This window comes from Scyliorhinus canicula, chromosome 13 (assembly GCF_902713615.1).
Source record: "Scyliorhinus canicula chromosome 13, sScyCan1.1, whole genome shotgun sequence".
Taxonomy (NCBI): domain Eukaryota; kingdom Metazoa; phylum Chordata; class Chondrichthyes; order Carcharhiniformes; family Scyliorhinidae; genus Scyliorhinus; species Scyliorhinus canicula.
Window position 1 is genome coordinate 28,179,613 of NC_052158.1, and position 19,959 is coordinate 28,199,571.

At 45.8% G+C, this 19,959-nt stretch overlaps 1 protein-coding gene across 3 annotated transcripts in view; it reads right to left on the reverse strand.

Annotated features, from left to right (window-relative positions):
* The window catches only part of abcf1 (ATP-binding cassette, sub-family F (GCN20), member 1), a 99,324-nt gene that overhangs the window by 58,635 nt on the left and 20,730 nt on the right, over positions 1-19,959 (reverse strand). For 2 of the 3 annotated variants that reach the window (XM_038816630.1, XM_038816629.1), the window contains 4 exons: positions 17,743-17,820; positions 12,827-12,901; positions 9,648-9,725; positions 7,259-7,348 (listed from right to left, as the gene is read on the reverse strand). In XM_038816630.1, the coding sequence (XP_038672558.1) occupies positions 7,259-7,348; positions 9,648-9,725; positions 12,827-12,901; positions 17,743-17,820 (321 nt within the window). The remainder of the gene's footprint in view (positions 1-7,258; positions 7,349-9,647; positions 9,726-12,826; positions 12,902-17,742; positions 17,821-19,959) is intronic. The other variant, XM_038816631.1, reaches the window with a different exon arrangement.

Genomic DNA, 19,959 nt, shown 5'->3' on the forward strand with positions numbered 1-19,959 from the left:
ATTCACTTTTAAAACGCAGCAGTACACGTGGACATGCCTCCCACAAGGATTCCACAATTCCCCCTCCATTTTCCACCGACAGCTGGCAAGTGGATTAGAAAAATTTTCCCGACCCGAATGTCTGGTACAGTATGTAGACGACCTACTACTGCAGACAGACACAAAGGCAGAGCACATTTCGCTTCTGGCCGAACTCCTGGAACTCTTAACTGAAATTGGCTGTAAAGTTAACCCGAAAAAGGCCCAAATATTGGAAAGTAAAGTGATGTATTTGGGAACAGTCATCACGCACGGCAAACGCGAGATCGAATTCAAAAGAATTGATTCGATTGTCAAATTGCCCCTTCCCCAGAATGTTTCAGCCCTCCGGTCGTTTTTAGGACTGGTTGGCTATTGTCGGAACCACATCGACGGATTCGCGACAAAAGCCGCCCCACTTTCAGACCTCCTTAAGAAAGGAGCCCCCTGGGAATGGCTTCCGCAGCATACAGGCGCTGTGGAAGAGTTGAAACGAGCCCTTAGTGCAGCACCCGCGCTGCTAGTCCCCGACCAACTTTCCCCGTACGCAATCGAGGTAGCGAGCACCGATCTGACCCTCTCGGCCGTGTTGCTTCAGGAACGGCACGAGCAGCTAAGACCAGTGGCTTATGCCTCCCGACTGTTAGACCCAGTAGAACAAGGATTTTCGGCCTGTGAGAGGCACCTCCTTGCTGTCTTCTGGGCAGTACAGTATTTCTCATACATCACCGGACTAAACCCCATCACCATTCTAACCGAACATACACCCACACAGCTACTACTAGACGGTCGACTGAAGGACGGTTCAGTTAGCCAGATTAGGGCAGCTAGGTGGACCCTACTTTTACAAGGACGGGACATTACTGTAAAACGGACACGCACACACACATACTTAGCAGACAACCTCCAATACCCCGGACAGCCCCATGACTGTGAAATTGTAGCTCCCCTGCATAACACAGGACCCTTTTTAGCAAAAACACCCCCCAGGAAGATAGGGAACCCAAAACAAAGCCCCCAGCCCACAGACACGTGTGGACCCTTGAGGATTTATGTAGACGGTTCCTCCAGTTTTAAATGGTGAGCGTATCACAGGATGCGGCATCTATGTAGAGGACGCGCAGGGGCGCGCTCTCGAAGAGATAGCTCTTAAGTTACCAGGTCACTTAGGCGCGCAGGCAGCAGAGCTAGCAGCCATAGCGTACATAGTGGACCACCCCGATTCTTTCCCCAGCCCAGCAGACATATATTCAGACAGCTTATATGTCTGCAATAGCCTAACAGATTTTCTGCCCCTGTGGAGGACACGAGGTTTTGTCTCCGCAGACGGAAAACCCCTTCCATCAGCCCCCTTACTCCAGCATATCCTAGAGAAAGCGAAGGACAGGACCTTCGGCATTATAAAAGTTCGAAGCCACCATAGGTCATCACCCCCTGGGAATGTAAAGGCCGACGCGTTGGCTAAGGCAGGTTCCAGGAGAGGACACTTATGGACCCCCCCAGCTAGCGCACCAGCTAGCGCCCCTGTGAGCGCAGTCCAAGTCTCACAGACTGATATTAAAGATCTCGTGGCAGCACAGAAACAGGACGGAGACCTCAGGGAGGTTTTCAAGGGAAACTTTGTGCCTGCTTACGAGCACTTTAAACACACACTGACCACACATGAGGGTGTGATCATTAAGGACCAACTTTATGTGGTCCCACAGCAGGACAGGAATCAGATGATTGCCTTGTTCCATGACGGACACGGGCATCAGGGAATTGATGCAACAACGAGGCATCTCAGGCAACTCTGTTGGTGGCCTAATCTCAGGAATGATGTAACGCACTACATAGAGAATTGCCTGATTTGTGCTCAGAATAACCCGGAGCGGTATTCTAAGAAAGCACAACTTCGGCATACTCGCCCAGTTAACGGCCCTTGGACAAACCTCCAGATCGATTTTATAGGTCCATTGCCCCCTTGTCGGAATGGCTATAAATACGTTCTGGTGGTGATAGATACCTTTACCAAATGGGTAGAGGCATTTCCCTCACGAACAAACACAGCTAAGACAGCTGCAAAGATCCTGACCCACCACATCTTCACGAGATGGGGTTTACCCCGAAGTATCGATTCGGACCAGGGATCTCACTTTACAGGACGGGTCATGAGGAACGTCCTGACAATATTCGGAATCAAACAGAACTTCCATATTGCGTATCATCCACAGTCCAGCGGGATTGTGGAGCGCATGAATCGGACCCTAAAAACTACCCTTAGGAAAATGGTTCAAGAGAATAATTCCACATGGGATTCAGTGCTCCCCTTTGCACTTATGTTCATAAGGAACACTGTCTCCACATCTACAGGATACACACCACACACACTCATGACCGGACGCCCTATGAAAGGTACAGAATTCCTTTTAGGACTGGACATGACAAGCCCCGAAGTGACGGCCCTCACACATGAAAAGGCAGTTAAAGATCTAGTTGAGACTGTGAGGTCTGCACAGCTCGCAGCCGCAGTCCAGCTAGGGAAACGCCGACAGCAACGGACTGCCTGTTTCAATAAGACCGTACACACCACAGAATTCCAGGTTGGGCAACAGGTAATGTTATCTGTTTATAACCCCAGCAGTTTTTTGGCTCCAAAATATTCCTACTCAATTTCGGACAAAATTAGCCCCTCCGTTTACAGGATAAAGTATCCTAATGGGAAGACCGCGTGGTTCCATATAAACCAGTTAAAGGCATATGGAACACAGGCCAACCATGCTCACCATGTCCTGCTGGATGCAGCAGAACACTTCACCCCGCCCACCAGAGACACTTTTCCACCATCCCCCTCACAGACCAGTTCATCAACGGACTCGCCCACGACTCCGCCCACAGACCACAACAGACCACGCCCCGACACGCCCACAAGCTGCCACAGCACAGACAGCAGGACTGACACTGACTCTGAAGACAGCGACAGCACACAGCCATACAGCCCACACTGCACCAACTACGACCCCGACTCCAGTGACCCCATGGAAGTCACCTACCTCAAATATCCAGAACCACCACCCGACCCCGACTACCCCGACAACACACTCGACGCTACACAATGGCACAGGGACAATTCCTACAGACTTGTCCGCAATGACGAGAGTGACCCCCGGTCACACAACTCCAAAGTTTCATGCCTGATCCACACAAGGGTGTGGGATCCGGGAGAGCAGGACGACACGGTGTCTGACTCCCGACACGGCAACCCCTTTGTGACCCTGTTCACAGAGGCAGAATCAAAGTGAGGTGTCCAGATGATGTAAGATAGGAATCGTTTGAGGGAAACGATGTCCTTTCTGATGGAACCTGCACGTATGTTTGTCTTCGTTTTATGTTTGTTTGTTTTCAGGAATGTACATTGTTCAGCTGGAGGATGGACATCTTCTTTTCAGCTGAAAAGATTGTGACCACCTCACATACACGTTAGCTTGTCCGCAGATACCTTTGAGAACTTCGGTTTGATTGGAGATCTTTTCCAAAGTTGTAAGGCCACACGCCAAATAGTTTATCTGCAGATATCTCTGAGAACTTCAGTGATGTCCTCAGTTGGAGCATCTTGGCTCCCTTGGTTTTTTTAGGTGCCCCTCTATTCGGCGAAATAGAGGCTGCAAGTCATGGTCAACACATTCGTACCCGTTTCTTTCCAGGTTACTCAGGCAGTGGACAAACGGCACTGAGGACCCGCCCTGTCTGAGAACCAACCCTTGGTCAGCCAAGCTCGGGTATGGCACAGCACGCCCTACCCGGGGATCCCATCCAACTCATACCCGTCGCGGCCCATACGCAACTCATTCGGATGTTTATTTCCAAGTTTGTTTCATTTTACGTTAGGTAGCCCTTCGGCCGCCATCCCACATGCTATTTACATCCGGGAACATTCGGATGGTAAATCAGCAAAGCCTGCGAGACGGCTCGCAGAAGGAAGGATTGTTAGGTGTATGCTGGTCTTTAAATTCGCTTTTTGAAAAAAAAAATGATGAGGGGAGTCACAGGGTGTGACTTAGCCAGTCATTTTAAAGGGTCAATTGGGATTTGAAAGACAGATGCACTAACAAGTAAAGGTCTTAAACTGTGTATTGACAGATACTGTGCTTGATCCCAAAGGTTTCAAAGGACGAGACAGAGGTCGAAGCCAGGATTGTCAATACCGGAGGAAGAAGGAAGAGAAAGAAGAAGAACAACAAAAGATGATGGAAGCCCACTTATTACTGTTTAATGTCATATGTATATGTGTGGAAACAAGACACGTTTCCCCCACAACCCCCACCGTAAATGTTAGTACAACAAACCCCCAGTGCTCAGCTCTGATCAGCGAGGTTCAGACCTGGTGTACTAAATTCATGACGTGGTACTCCATGTCCTACATAATCGAATCACTGTTGGTGATCGCGATCCTCATCATCCTAGTGCAGACCCTCAGGTTGAGGAAATGGAAGAGGAGAGCCTCTCGTTCCAGCACCTCACCCATCTATAGAGTGCAATCCCCCATCTTCGGATTCCACCAAACCCCTCAACCCCTCACTGATTACAACACTCTGTAAATAAAATTCAGCCATGTATTATATTGTTCCATACTCGACTGCCGAGTTGGGAAGTGTGATGTTGTGGTGTGAATGGTTAAGATTTTAGAGTGATTAAATGTTTAAGTTAAGGTTAAGGTTAATAGTGATAGGTAGAGGTTCCCAATTGTAGTAATGCATGTCCCTTTTGACATAGGGCCAAGTAGAAATGTTAGTTAAAATTTTTTTTCTCTTCTTCCCATAGTTTAGAACAGAGTAGAACAGGAACTGGCAAGAGGTCAGAACACAAGGAAGGCAAAGTACATAGGTGATCCTTCACAATAGTATGATTGTGAGGATCACAAGGAGGGAATGTAGCCATGCTGGCCACGCAAAATGGACACTGAGCCAAACTAAAATGGAAGACTGCTGGGAAACAGACAGTTTAGCCAGAACAGCAGTCTGCAAAGAGCAGTTTGCATTCTGCAGCAGCAGAAACCAGTTTGGGCTCAGGTGAAAAGACCTTAGCTAGGTGCAAATGGCAAAACGCTTTGCATGCTAATGAGGCCATCAGACTTGAACACCCACACAATAGATACATTTGGTTCTGAATGGACACATTCTAATCAAGACCCAGACATCGAGGCACCAGAAACCTCCAAACAAAAGGACATAAGAAACGCCCCCTCCATCACGGAGACCCCCTCGCATTGGGGAATTAATCCAGTATCGATAAGAAATTGATCCAATAGGTAGAGCCCGCCCGAGAAGAGGGAAGGACAACGGAACCCCTATAAAAGATAGGGACCTCGTGTTGTCCGGTCTGTTAAACCCGTGCTCCGGCTCCGACTGACACCTGGCATCCTGACTCCAGCCGTTGAGCACCAGCCGCCGAAACCGTAAGTTCAACGCTCGCTACGCGATCCAAGCCCACTAGACTCCCAAGTATCAGAACGCTTGCTGAAGGCTGCAGACAAAACCAGGACGAAGGCCTCGTTCTCTGACCTTGCCTGTTCCTGTTAGATAAGCATTCTGTTTGCTTATGTTTAGTTGTAGCTTAGTCTCTTAGTGTGTGCATGAGTATTTATTATTAACTGTATAATAAATATTGATCGTTTGAACTTTACTAATCGGTGTATCGTCTTTATTACTTTGAACTTGACCTTGGAATACTTGTGACGTTGCCTATACGGCAACTGGCGACTCCAGAGCTAAATAATTACATAGAACAGAGCCTAGCAGTGTTAAGCACACGTCGAACTCGGAGGCGTGTTAATACACTCCAATAAACGCGTTTTACGCCCATAGTAAAACGTGCAACAGGATTTAGTGTTTCATTGTCATTGCTAAGCCTTGTTTAACTGGTAATTGTAAGCTATTTTCTTTACAATGTTAAAGTTATTTTAAGACTGTTAATAATAAGTTTATTTTAATATATCCTATTTGTCAGAAGTCTTACAACACCAGGTTAAAGTCCAACATGTTTGTTTCAAACACTAGCTTTAGGAGCACTGCTCCTTCCTCAGGTGAACCTCGGCGACGTGAGACAGCAGTGCTAAGCACCAGGATTTTTGGCCAAAAAAGGATTTGAGTAGGCTTTAAGTGGAAGTGCTGCTTTTACATTAAGTTTAGTTGACAACGTTTTTAAATGCTTTCTGCAATTTCAGTTAAGGAGTGGGGAGGGACAATGGGCACATTTCAGCCAGGTGGATCCGTCTAAGGCAGACATTGTCAAAACACGGGGGTGCGACCCGTGGGTGGGTCGCGGGCGGGTGTCAGGAGGTTCGCGGAGCCATCCGTTGCGGCGCTCCCGATTGCGCAAATCTGCGCGCAACAGCCGCAGTAGCCGGCTGTTAAAAACGCCGGCTGCAAGCGGCCTTCAAAATGGCTGCAAACATATTTTTTAAAAGCGGCAGGACTGCACATGCGTGCCAGATCATCGGTGCACATGCGCAAAACTATGCGTATGCGCGCCGATGATCGGGCACACATGCGCAGTGCGGCTGCTTTTTTTTTATGGTCGCAGCTTTTTGTTTTACAAGTTCGGGGGGGGGGGGGGGTTTATTCATTTTATTCATTTAATTTTTATTTTCTTCATTTATTTTATTCATTTTCTTTTTCTTTTGCAAGTTCGGGTGAGGTTTATTTGACAAAATTTTACCGGGAAAAAAAATGCAGAACTTTGGACAGATGGAGACTCCATACATTCCGACACTGGAAGGCTTCACCTTCATCCAACAGGTTCCATTGGAGGAACGTGAACGAGGGCCAAAGGGACCCGAAACCATTTCCTCTTATTTTTGTCAGCAACAAAGGTAAGGGAAAATGGTGGGTCGCGCAGGTTGGCCGGCGTGGGTCACGAAGGTCGGCTGGTTTGGGCCCCGAAGGTTGGCCGGTTGGTAAAAAGTTTGAAGAACACTGGATTAAGAAATACTGTCCATCATCAGATCAAATGCCAGAGACACTCTTATCTCAAGAATGAAAAAATAGAAAGCTATGTAAACGGCAACGGAAGAAATAATGGGTCTTCAGAATTTTCAGTTTGCTCCCAATGTTGATAGAACAAAGGCATGGACTGGGAATGGAGAGTGGGTGCCAAATCATCCCATCTTCTGTCCCTAGTAATGGCCATCATATAAATGGCGAATACCGGCCTATCTAAATCACCCTGATTCACTGCAGGCACTGTTTTCCAAATCTTCTACCTTCGGCTTTCCTTTTGCTTTTGTGCTTTTTCCTTTGGTCGGCCGCTTTCCCTCCTGCTCCTTCGCTTCTTCTTCATCGTCAGAGACCGCCTGTGATAAAATCAAGCCAGAAAGTGCATTTAGCAGTTTTGCATTCAACAGAAAAGGAGAAAGTTGTTTTTAGGGTGACCTGCTATTTTTATTCTGCCTTTAGGGGCGTGGGACGCTCTCTGACCACCTCCCTCACATTTAAGCTGGTGCCTTGTTTCAGTATCTACAGGTGGCTCAACAAGTGTTTACGGGCGTGGGCTTCACGGCAACAAATCTATGCACTGACTGGAGTGAAAATCTGGTTGGATAGCATGCTTGTCATAAAAATGTTGTCTGTCGCGGCATTAGGACACTGCTTTTAACAAAACAGGGACTCATAAAACTGCTATTCTTTGCTGCCATTGGTTGGGATGAGATCGTACAACTTATAAATGAGCACCACTGACAATGCATTAAACAGGAAGGTGTGTAATCAGGCCACTTAGTCCAATTTGTCTGCAGGTTCTGATCAGGTTATCAAGTTCAATTCTCAGCAAAACAAGCATGATTTACAATTACTGTAAACCCTTTAATACAATTTAAACCTTTACAGATTTAGTGAATGCATCAGAGTGCCTGAAACATGCAATTATTAGAAAGTAATGAGCTTGGGCTTCAACCAGAGTCAGGACACAACTTTAGTTAAAAAAGTGGGATCCCAGGGCAGCACGGTGGCCTAGTGGTTAGCACAACCGCCTCACGGCGCTGAGGTCCCAGGTTCGATCCCGGCTCTGGGTCACTGTCCGTGTGGAGTTTGCACGTTCTCCCCGTGTCTGCGTGGGTTTCGCCCCCACAACCCAAAAATGTGCAGAGTAGGTGGATTGGCCACGCTAAATTGCCCCTTAATTGGAAAAAATAATTGGCTAATCTAAATTTTTTTTAAAAAGTGGGATCCCATTCAACTCTGGAGCTACACCTCAACTTTCAGACCTGAGTGTTTAAACTAGGTTGAGTATAACTGCAGCAGTCTCAAAGTTAATCATTACGTTTGTGCTAGTTACATAAAAAAAACTGTTAAGCCAACAGCACAAGCGTGCAATGAAATGCATCAAAAGCCGCAAACCACATTCATATGTTTTGGTCCTGTCCAAAGCTGGAGGATTACTGGAAGGAAGTTTTTAGGGCAATCTCCAAGGTGGTGCACGTGAAACTGGACCCGGGCCCTCGGGAGGCCACATTTGGGGTATCTGACCATCTGGGGTTTGGAAGCGGGTGCGGAGGCAGATGGCAGTTGATCGCCTGAAGGCGGTTCCTGTTGGGGTGGAGATCAACCGCTCCACCCTGTGCCCTGATGTGGCGGGGGTACCTGCTGTAATTCTTAACTCTTGAGAAGGTTAAGTTTGAAGTGAGGGGAAGGATGGAGACGGTTTACAATTCGTGGGAGTTATTCAGGGGCTGGTTTAGCACACTGGGCTAAATCGCTGGCTTTTAAAGCAGACCAAGCAGGCCAGCAGCACGGTTCGATTCCCGTACCAGCCTCCCCGGACAGGCGCCTGAATGTGGCGACTAGGGGTTTTTCACAGTAACTTCATTGAAGCCTACTTGTGACAATAAAGCGATTTTCATTTTTCATTTTCATTGTGCACTTTCAGGAACTGGATGACATCAAACATTGGGGGGGGGGTTTGGGGACTGTATGTTAATGGTGACTATGAGTGATTCCTGATTCTTTTTTGTTTTCTAATTTGATGTTTATGTTGACATGTGGGCTGTTGTTTGGGGGTTGCTGGGAGGATGGGATTGCTGTTGTTGATAAGGGGATTGTATTTGTTACAGTTTATTGTTTGTCGGTGGGTGTAAATTTTGAAGAAAATGTGGAAAAGCTGGAGAAGAAAAATATTTTAAAGATCAGGCTGCATAAACTTTGTCTGCATTTGTCATTGGTGATCTGAACAACAGTTCAGTACAGTAAGGTAATTACTATTTCTTCTGGTCAGGGAATCCAAAACAAGGAGGCATAATCTTAAAACTAGAGTTGAGTCACATAGATGTGAAATAAAGAAGGACTTCTACACACAAAGGACAGTGGAAACCTGGAACTCTCCCCAGAAGGACCGTGGACACAGTCAATTGAGTTTTTCCAAGGCAGATTAATAAAATGTGTGCTCCAGCATGCATCCTTATACCATGTACAACAGGAATGGACCACCTGTGTGATCATGACTAGTTTGTATTCTAACTGAATGGTGAAACAGGCTTCGGGGAATAGCTTGTTTACTCCTGTTCCTGTGTAACATTAGATTTATTAATAACTTGTTGATCATATGTGTACCTGAAAGCTGAACAATAGGTTTACAAAATTTTAGCTTGGTCTGTCTACCTTTTGCTTTGCTTTTGATTTCTCCATCTTTTTGCTCTTCTTACTCAACTTAGCTTCGCCGTCATCTTCAGATTCTACCTGCAGCAGAAAACATTGATATCCAACTAAATTTCTCATCAATTCACATGTGCCTTACATTTATTTGACATCGGTCCAGTCGATTTATGGTACAAAATAAGTTAGATTATTTCCTCCCATGAAATGCAGTCAAAGGATCAGCTAACAAATGAGGAATCAGAGGAGCCTGGCCAATTCTGGAACTTACCTCTTGTGGAAAACAAATTGGAATGCTTGCTCATTTCCGTAGACTAGAGCCACTGCCAACTGAAAGTTAGTGTCGCAATTATGGTAACAAACTGCTTACCACAATTTTATTATTTCTTCACAGGTAACTGGCAGAAGCCTTTGGCAGTTAGGATGCAAGGTCCCTTGGGCATTTCAATGTTAGCAGGTGGCCTTCTGAGAACCACTCTTGGGAGCAGTTAAGCTATCACGGCAGAGCCTGAAGGAAACTATCAGCTATAAACTACAACTAAGGGCAGCAGGGTAGCATGGTGGTTAGCATAAATGCTTCACAGCTCCAGGGTCCCAGGTTCGATTCCCGGCTGGATCACTGTCTGTGTGGAGTCTGCACGTCCTCCCCGTGTGCGTGGGTTTCCTCCGGGTGCTCCGGTTTCCTCCCACAGTCCAAAGATGTGCGGGTTAGGTGGATTGGCCATGCTAAATTGCCCGTAGTGTCCTAATAAAAGTAAGGTTAAGGAGGGGGGGTTGTTGGGTTATGGGTATAGGGTGGATACGTGGGTTTGAGTAGGGTGATCATGGCTCGGCACAACATTGAGGGCCGAAGGGCCTGTTCTGTGCTGTACTGTTCTATGTTCTATCTATTAAATAGCTGAATGGAAACACGGTGAATGTGGCACAAAGAGAACGGCATAAATTTCAGCTGTACCTTTGATATTCTCTTGGGTATAGTGACCCTGATCACTTCAGTGATTTGTATCGGTACAGACCAAATTTCTGATCATACAATGCAGAACTCATTATAGGGTTAACAATGGGATCCATGAGGTCTGAACCGGATGTTGCATTTTGCACACATCTTAACTTTTTTTTAAAGCAAATTGGAATGAGATCATACAACTCATAATTGAGTGCCACTGACATTGCATTAAACAGGGAGCAAAATAACAGAAGGAGCACTTAGTCCAACTAGTTTCAGTTTTTGAACAGTGCCAAGATTAATTCTTAACAAAATGAGCATGATTCAGAATCACTATAGAACCCTTTAGTGAGACAGGCCAGGTATGAGCTATTACGCTGTTTTACTTGAAGGGGCTGGTTTAGCTCACTCGGCTAAATCACTGGCTTTTAAAGCAGACCAAGCAGGCCAGCAGCACGGTTCGATTCCCGTACCAGCCTCCCTGGACAGGCGCCGGAATGTGGCGACTAGGGGCTTTTCACAGTAACTTCATTGAAGCCTACTCGTGACAATAAGCGATTTTCATTTTTCATTTCCCAATAGCAAATGGCCATACTGAGCAATATTGTAATCAAATCCTATAATTATTCAATAAAATACAACTCTCTTCTTGAAAGCTTTACTATTCCTATTAATTGAATCACTTAATGTTTCCTGATAAGCTTTCAGATTCTAACCCAGCTCTGGCTTGGGAATCATGATTAAAGCAATTGTTGATTGCAGCAACATGAACCGAAAATAGCAGGTCTGACGGCATCTGTGGAAAGAGAAACAGAGTTGATGTTTCAAGTCAATAACCTTTTATCAGAACTGGAAACTACTGGAGAAACCTGCTTCATCACTAACTTTTTCCAAATCTGATGAAAGTCAATCAACCGGAAACATTAATTATACATCTCCCTCTCCAGAAGCTGCCAGACCAAAGGAGTATTTCCAGCATTTCTGTTTATATTTTCATTATCCCTGCAATTTCCTCATACTCTGAGTAATCAGTAAGCCTTTTTAAAAATAAATTTAAAGTATCCAATTTATTTTTCCCAATTAAAGGGGCAATTTAGCATGGCCAATCCACCTACCCTGCACATCTTTTGTTGTGGGAGTGAAACCCACACAGACACGGGGAGAATATTCAAACTCTACACAGACAGTGACCCAGGGCCGGGATCGAACCTGGGGCCTTGCCTCTGTGAGGCAGCAGTGCTAACCGTTGCCTGCCCCTCAATTCACAAGCAAGTCTGTCAGTAAAACTGGTGATCTGCCCTCTCGGGGATTCTCCCGTCATGTTTGAATGGGGTTAGTCCCAATTATTTATGAAACACAAAATAAGAAAATACCTCCTGCTGGTCACAACAGATAAGAAGTCTGAGATGAACAAATGCACCCTCAGACTGAGATATGTGAGGAATTGTAGCATTTCACAAACTGCCCTTTAATAGACATTTTCAATGACTGATCCATTCAGAACTAATTTTTGTGTGCAAGTGACATCAGCCTTCATTTCTTTAAGCCCATCATGGTTTTCCAACATATCACCAAAAATCCTTTCCATAAGACAAAATAAATGATCAAAATCACAATATGGAGGGCAGCACAGTGGCGCAGTGGGTTAGCCCTGTTGCCTCATAGCACCGAGGTCCCAGGTTCGATCCCGGTTCTGGGCCACTGTCCGTGTGAAGTTTGCACATTCTCTCTGTGCTTGCGTGGGTTTCGCTCCTATAACCCAAAGATGTGCAGGGTAGGTGGATTGGTCATGCTAAATTGCCCCTTAATTGGAAATAATGAATTGGGCACTCTAAATTTTTTTTTTTTTTATAATCACAATAGGTGATTGGTAGGATTTATACAAATTGGACTGAACAGCAAAGACATAATACCTTGAGGAGACAGGCAATTTAATGAACCACAAGATTCTAAAGCCATTTGACAAATAAAATAGGGCAATCCCCATGCTCCCTAATCCAGGGGTGGAAAAGCGAGGCCCTAAATATTTCATCCTAGCATTCAATTACTCAATGAACATCAGCACACAGACATACTGGTGTCACCTCATTCATGCTCTTTTTGAACATCTTCACAATCTTTATATTTAGACTTCATCACAGGAGAGGTAATGGTAATTTGCTACTTGTCAGTACTAAATAACTGTTAGTAGCCACAGTTCTAAATCAGTCATGCCAACAGATAATTAAGAGAACTGTACCTTTTGCTCTTTCGCTTTTCCTCTTTCGTTTTTATTTCCTTTTTTATTTGGCTTATCATCTTCCTCAGGTATAGGCTAAGGAGCAGAAATGCAATACAATTACCATTAACCCAAATGACATTGATGAATCTCAACATTTGGAACTATTACTGGCACCTACCCCTAGCTAAATTAATAATCAATACCCCACTCCATTGAAGACGCAGGCACACCATTTTACAGGACAGCCAAGCTCAATCCTCCACCCCTCCAGTCAATATTAAATTTGTGTAAACCTGACGGCAGAAGTCAAAGGATCACATCAGAGGAACAATTCTGGTTGATTTTACCCCCTTAGTTTATGAGGCTGATGTTGGTTGGAGCACACTTCTACCTTGGCTACCAATGCATCACAGATACAGAACAAATTTGGGTAAGTAATAATAACAATTTTTATTATTGTCGCAAGTAGGCTACATTAACACTGCAATGAAGTTATTGTGAAAATCCCCTCATCGCCACATTCCGGCGCCTGGTCAGGTACACAGAGGGAGAATTCAGAATGTCTAATTTACCTAATATCACATCTTTCAGGGAACTGTGGGAGGAAACTGGAACACCTGGAGGAAACCCATGCAGACACAGAGAGAACATGCAGACTCCGTACAGACAGTGACTCAAGCCGAGAATTGAACCCGGGTCTCTGGCGCTGTGAAGCAACAGTGCTAACCAATGTGCTTCTGTGCTGCCCTATAATGGTCATGTGAATATTGCAATTGCCCATCGTACTTGGAAGAGGGGTTGATTATCTCTGTGATTGATGTCTAGTTTCTTTCCCTTCCTCCAATTCTACTCAACTCCAATAAATCACTTTCAATTCTGAAAAAAAGTTAAAACCTGAAACTTCTCTTTACAGATGTTGATTGACCTGCAGTGCACAACCAATATTTTCTTTTTTTATAAATGTTTATTTCGTTTTTGGTATACAAAACAAATATAAATATAAACAAACAGCGGGAGTTAAACAAGAGAATAAAAAAGTAAAACTAGAACTATTTACACACAGATCGGTTTTGTCTATTTACACAGCTACATCAGTTTCCTCTTCCCTTTTCTTTTATTCCTTCCTTACAGTGTTTGCAGTGGCGATTGTGGACCCCTGCATTTCACTTCCCACCGATTTCCCTTTGCTTTTCTTTCCTTTGATTCAAGTTGTTGTTGCCTCTGCACCCCTCCATTTGTGTCTCCTGGTTCTTTTGTTGGTTGAATGTGGTTGAATTCCTTGTTCCCCTGACCCCCCCTCCCTCTTCTTCTCTTTCTCTCTCTCTTTCTTTCTTTCTCTCCCCCCCCCCCCCCCCCCCCCCCCCCCGGCCCACTTCGGTTTCCTAGTTGTTGGCAACAGGTCTTGGAACAACCGAGTGAATGGCTCCCACGTTTTGTGGAATCCTTCTCCCGGGTCTTGGGTGGCGAATTTAATTTCCATTTGAAGAAATCCTGACAGATCGGACAGCTTGCTGACTTTGTCTGGATCCTCTACTAGTTTGCCTCCGCTATCCCTGATCTGCGTTATTTCCCTCGTGGCTGCCTGCTTTCTCAGCCGGTGAGCCGGCAGGTGGCTAGCCTTGTCTCAGTGTTCAGATGGGGTCTCCCGTGTCTGGCGGAGTTGATGCACTGCTTTCCTCGTGGAGAGCAGATTAAAGTCCATCTGTAGCTTTTTCCTCTCTGCTAGGTGCTCTTCGGTCGGAGCCTTGTAGTATCAGCCGACTTTCAGTGTAGAGTCGACTAGCTGTTGCCTAGCTGCCCACTCTTCCCTATCCCTTTGTGCTTTAAAAGCGAGAATTTCTCCCGTGATCAGCGCCTCCCAGAATATGGAGGGTGAGACTTCCCGTTCTGATTATTAGTAATATACTCGTCTACGGCCTGTGATATTTTCTCGCAGAAAGCCTGGTCAGCCAGGAGGGCTGTGTCCAACCTCCATGGGGGACATTGGGCATGGCCCGTCTCTAACCTCACATCCATATAATGTGGAATGTGGTCAGAGATTACGATTGCAGAGCATTCCACTCTTACTAGCCCCAGAAGCACCGATTTTCCCACTACAAAGAAGTCAATCCGTGAATAGACGTTATGTACTTGGGAGATGAAGGAGAACTCCTTCTCCCCAAGGTGGGTGAATTGCCATGAGTCCACCGCCTCCATCTGTTCCATGAATAGGCTGAGTTCCTTCGATATGTAGGTCTTTCCCGTTTGGGGATTCGGCCTGTCTGTCTGTGGGTCCTGTACACAGTTCAAGTCCCCCCCACCCATATGATCAGTCAGTGCGTCTCTACGTCGGAGATTTCCGCCATGGTCTTCTTTACAAACTCTGTGTCGTCACAGTTGGGAGCTTACACGTTACCGAGGACGACTGGTGCCCTGTCCCTGCACTGCGGGGTTTCCCTTTGTTCGGGGGCCGTTCAAAATGACCACAGTCATTGTTCGTCCCATGAGGTCGGGCCCCTGCGCTCCAGAGTTTCCCCTTGACCAGGAGGCATCCAACATGGCTGCCAACTGCGAGTTCGCCATGCGAGTGCCCCCCTGCACTTCGGGGCTTCCCTTTGTCCAGGGACCTTCCCAAATGGTTGCTTGCAGCGCCATTTTGTTCCAAGTCGCCACGTGTGGCCTGTTGTAGCCTGTCTAATGCCCTCCATTTTTCTTCACCTATTTCTCCCTTATGTTGTGTTCCCCCCCCACCCCCTCCATCTCATAGCTAACCCCCCCCCCCCCCCCCCCCAACGTTTATTCACCTGATTACCCTGCCATGTCCGTTATATGTCAATTTTGGGTGGGTTGGGCAAACTGTCCCTTCCTGCTAGGTTACCCAACAATTGGGCCACATAGTCTGTGGGGTTCCTACTTTTGATTCCCTCCGGTAGGCTCACAATTCGTAGTTTCTGTCACCTCGACTGCTTCACCTGATCCTCAACCTTTCCTCTCAGGTTGCCTTGTTTCATGACCAGCTTTACCACCTCCTTTCCCAGGGAGACAATCCAGTCGTCGTGGTCCGTAGCAGCACTTTCCAGATCTTTCATCGTTGCCTCCTGAGCCTCCAGTCGCTTTTCGACTTTGTCCAAGGCCACCTGCATATTCGCCAGAGCTTCAGCCACTGCACCCTTCACCGCAGCTGGTATGTCCGATTTCAACTTATCTCGGTGCTCCTTTAACTTCTTGAGAGGAGCCTCCTCTATCCATCCCCTGGTGAAGGCGGGCCTTTTCGTGCGGCAGGTCGGTTCCTCTCGCTCTGGCAAAGTCAGAATTTCGCCACCTCGTGCGCTGGTCGTCTGAGCCAATTGTTGTTTGTCCAGGCTCGTCCCACTCCTGGTCTCCACTTGTCCTCTGGACTGGCTGTTGCTCGGCATCTTTCCTTCTTTATTCATTTTGTTAGTGGTGAGAGGATGATTTGTATCGTTTGCAGCCATTTTTCAAGCAAAAAGTCCCTATTTTCCAGTTTCAAGGGGAGGAGAGCCTCCTGATGTGCGACTTCTCAGCACATCCCCTTCACCAGACGTCCACAACCAATATTTTCTGCTTCAGATTTAACGTTTCCTTTTTTTTTTACTTTACATGCCATGAGCCGATGACCCCATTCATTACTTCCAGCGAATAAAAGGAACTTGTGCCCCAAGGTACCTTACTGCCCAATTCCTCACCTTTTCCTCCTCCACTAACTGACTGGCCAGATACCACCGTTTGATACCCCATGCCAAACTTACTGGTAGCAAGAGCATTTAAATTCTAATCCACGGTTATTTTATAGGTACATACTAGAAAAAATGAGTATTCAATGGAACAATAGATTTTGCCCATAAACCGGCAAATTATTTTATTTTGGGGTTTTCAAAACCATAAGAAACCTCAAACCATTTGCTTGTTAAAATAATTTGAATAGCAGAATCGTGTGTGTTAAGTTGGTTTTGCATAATTTTAAAAGCTAATTCATTTATTAAAAATCTACAAGAGGATCTACAAAAGGGCCTTTACAATCTCTCCAAGCTACACTTGCTTTAGCAGTTAGACATGCCAAAACGCAAGCTGTTTCAAGTGCTCATGCATTCAATGATTAGAAACACCACTGCCCTTTGATTAAGGGAAAGGAAAGGACAGACTACCTGCATTTTACATTATAAGTTGTACCGAGAATCTCAAAGAGCTTCTCCCTGCCTGCTTGCCACTCTGGTGAAAGCAGCTATCAAAATTGGGTGAACTCTCAGGAAACTGACTCTTCAATGGAGGAAATGGATCTACCCAGCCTGTAGCTTGTTTGGGCAAATTGTAAAGGTATTACAGTTACTGCTCATCCCCACATCATTGACAACAGGGGCAGCACGGTGGCGCAGTGGGTTAGCACTGCGGCTTCACGGCGCCGAGGTCCCAAGTTCGATCCCGGCTGTGGGTCACTGTCCGTGTGGAGTTTGCACATTCTCCCCGTGTTTGCGTGGGTTTCGCCCCCACAACCCAAAAATGTGCAAGCTAGGTGGATTGGCCACGCTAAAATTGCCCCTTAATTGGAAAAAATGAATTGGGTATTCTAAATTTATAAAAAAAAAGAAAAAAAAAAATCATTGAAAACAGAGCATCGCCAGAAAATCCAAAAGGGAGGGCATTGCTAACCAAAGACTTCTGTCCATGGACAAGAATGACCTATTTAAAATGAACCAAGAATATTTAGCCAAATTATTATTCTCTTTATAAAATGATGCAGTTCAAAGTGCTCCATCTGCCTTGGTTTACAGACCTGGCACATGCTCACCTAACCTGTGCCTAAATAATTTCCCTCACTGGAAGGTGGGTGATAGTGGTGGGGTGAAGACAGATAAAGATAAAAGCAAAGAGTCTAGGGATCCCGCCGATGCTACAGTGGGCAACGTGCCAAATGCATGCTTCTTGTGCAGTGTTACCTGTGGTTTACCCTCAGAATTTTCACTCTTTTTCTTTTTGATTGGTTTCTGGCTATCCACACGCTCGTCCAATGCAATCTGTCGAGGAAGAAAGAAGCCAGGAAAGGAAAGGAAAAGAGTAAGGGGCAGAAAGAGATCAACACATTTGTATAAAAGCAGTTTGCAAAAGAAAAGCCCAATTAACTCTCCATCTAAATTCTCTCCATTTAAAAAAAAAATCATATTTGGCAGAGGTGGATTGACTTTCAACAGTGCATGCCCCATTTCAAAGTTTCTGTTCCACAGTCCCATCCCCGGCTAATTGTCATGAGTAAGTTTCTCTTCAGCGATGTTGAAGGATAAATATTGGCCAAGACACCTGCTTTTGGGATTCTATCCCAGACCGCCCCTTTCATTCTTCTTCCCATCCTGCCCCATCACTTGTTCAAATTCTATTAGATTTCTCAGTTTTTTCCAGTTCAATGAAAGGTCTGAGACCTGTAACCTTAACTCGGTTTCGCTCTCCACAGATGCTGCCTGAGCTGCTGAGTGCTTCCAGAATTTTTTTTTGATTTCAGATTCCAAGAATATGCAATTTTTTTGCTTTTGTGAGGTAGCTAAACTCATTCCATGTCCGCTGTCTTTACTGCATTCTGATGTGGGGAGTTAGTTGCTGCCACAAATGCTTGAAGCTAAACTACCACAGCTAATAGATACCAATAGATGGAAGATGAAGTTACAGAGAATTCAAGACTGCTGGACAACCAAAGTTCAGCAAGACATTTGCAAGGGGGTCATGAAGAGTTGCAACATTTGATTCCATAAGCTGACAAGATGCAGCTAAACAACAGGCCATGCTGGAGAATTGCATTGTCATCAAGGAATCAGGTGTGGTGACAGAGAGAGAGGGACGAGAGAAAGTTAAGTATCAATACTGCGTGGGACTCGTCATTCCGGCCCTGACATTTGTGCGCCTGCATCATCTGTACTGAGAACTGATGCTCGGGAACTGGAATCTATCATCTTGCGTGTTTGAAAAAAAAAGATATGGGCAGCACGGTGGCCTAGTGGTTAGCACAACCGCCTCACGCCGCTGAGGTCCCAGGTTCGATCCCGGCTCTGGGTCACTGTCCGTGTGGAGTTTGCACGTTCTCCCCGTGTCTGCGTGGGTTTCGCCCCCACAACCCAAAAATGTGCAGAGTAGGTGGATTGGCCACGCTAAATTGCCCCTTAATTGGAAAAAATAATTGGCTAATCTAAATTTATTAAAAAAAAGATATTTTATTCCAACGTAAACAACAACAAAACCACATTCCAGCAAAACCGGGTAAAGTTTGTACATTGTTCCCCTTTTAATCCCCCCCGGCAATGAACAGCTCCTCAAATATCATCATGAACGGTCTCCCCCATACTGAGAAGCCCTCTTCTGACCCCCTTACGGTAAACTTAATCTTCTCCAACCAGAGTAACTCGCACAGGTCTCCCAGTCAAGCCACAAGCCCTGGTGGCATATCTGATCTCCAATTCAAAAGAATCCGTCACCGGGCAATCAGAGAGGCGAAGGCTGCGACATTGGTCCCCTTCCCCTTCAGGAGCTCCGAAACCCCAAAGATCGCCACCAGGGGGTCTGGCTTCACTCCGGCCCCCACTAACCTCGATAAGGTCCCAAACAACGCCTCCCAGAAGCTCTCCAACGTCTCGCAACCCCAAAACACGTGAACATGATTCGCCATCCATCACCACTCATGTTCTTGTGCATAACGAAATAACTGAACAGACTGGTGGACAATAAATTAGTTACTGGTTACAAGTAAATCCAAGAGGGAAATGAGGAGAAATTTCTTTACCCAAAGAGTAGCTAGAATGTGAAGCTTGCTGGCACAGCAAGTGGTCGGGGAAAATAGCTTGGATGCTTTCAGAAGAGAGCTAGACAAGTACATAAGGGATATGCTGAAAGGTCACAATGAGGCAGATGGAATGTGAAGAGATGGTGGGGGAGTATGAATATCGGTAGACTGGTTAAACCAAATGATGAGTTTGTGTTATAGTATTGGGTAGCGACCCTGCCTCTGAACCAGAAACTCTGGGTTCGAATCCCACCCATGGGCTTGATGGCCAACGAAAATGCATTCGGAACTTTTAACGCCTTCAAACAGGTTGAGGGTGCTCTAGGAATGGATTCCCTCATGGAAATGAACTTTCCCTTCCTTGATACTTGATAGTAAATATCTTGGTTTT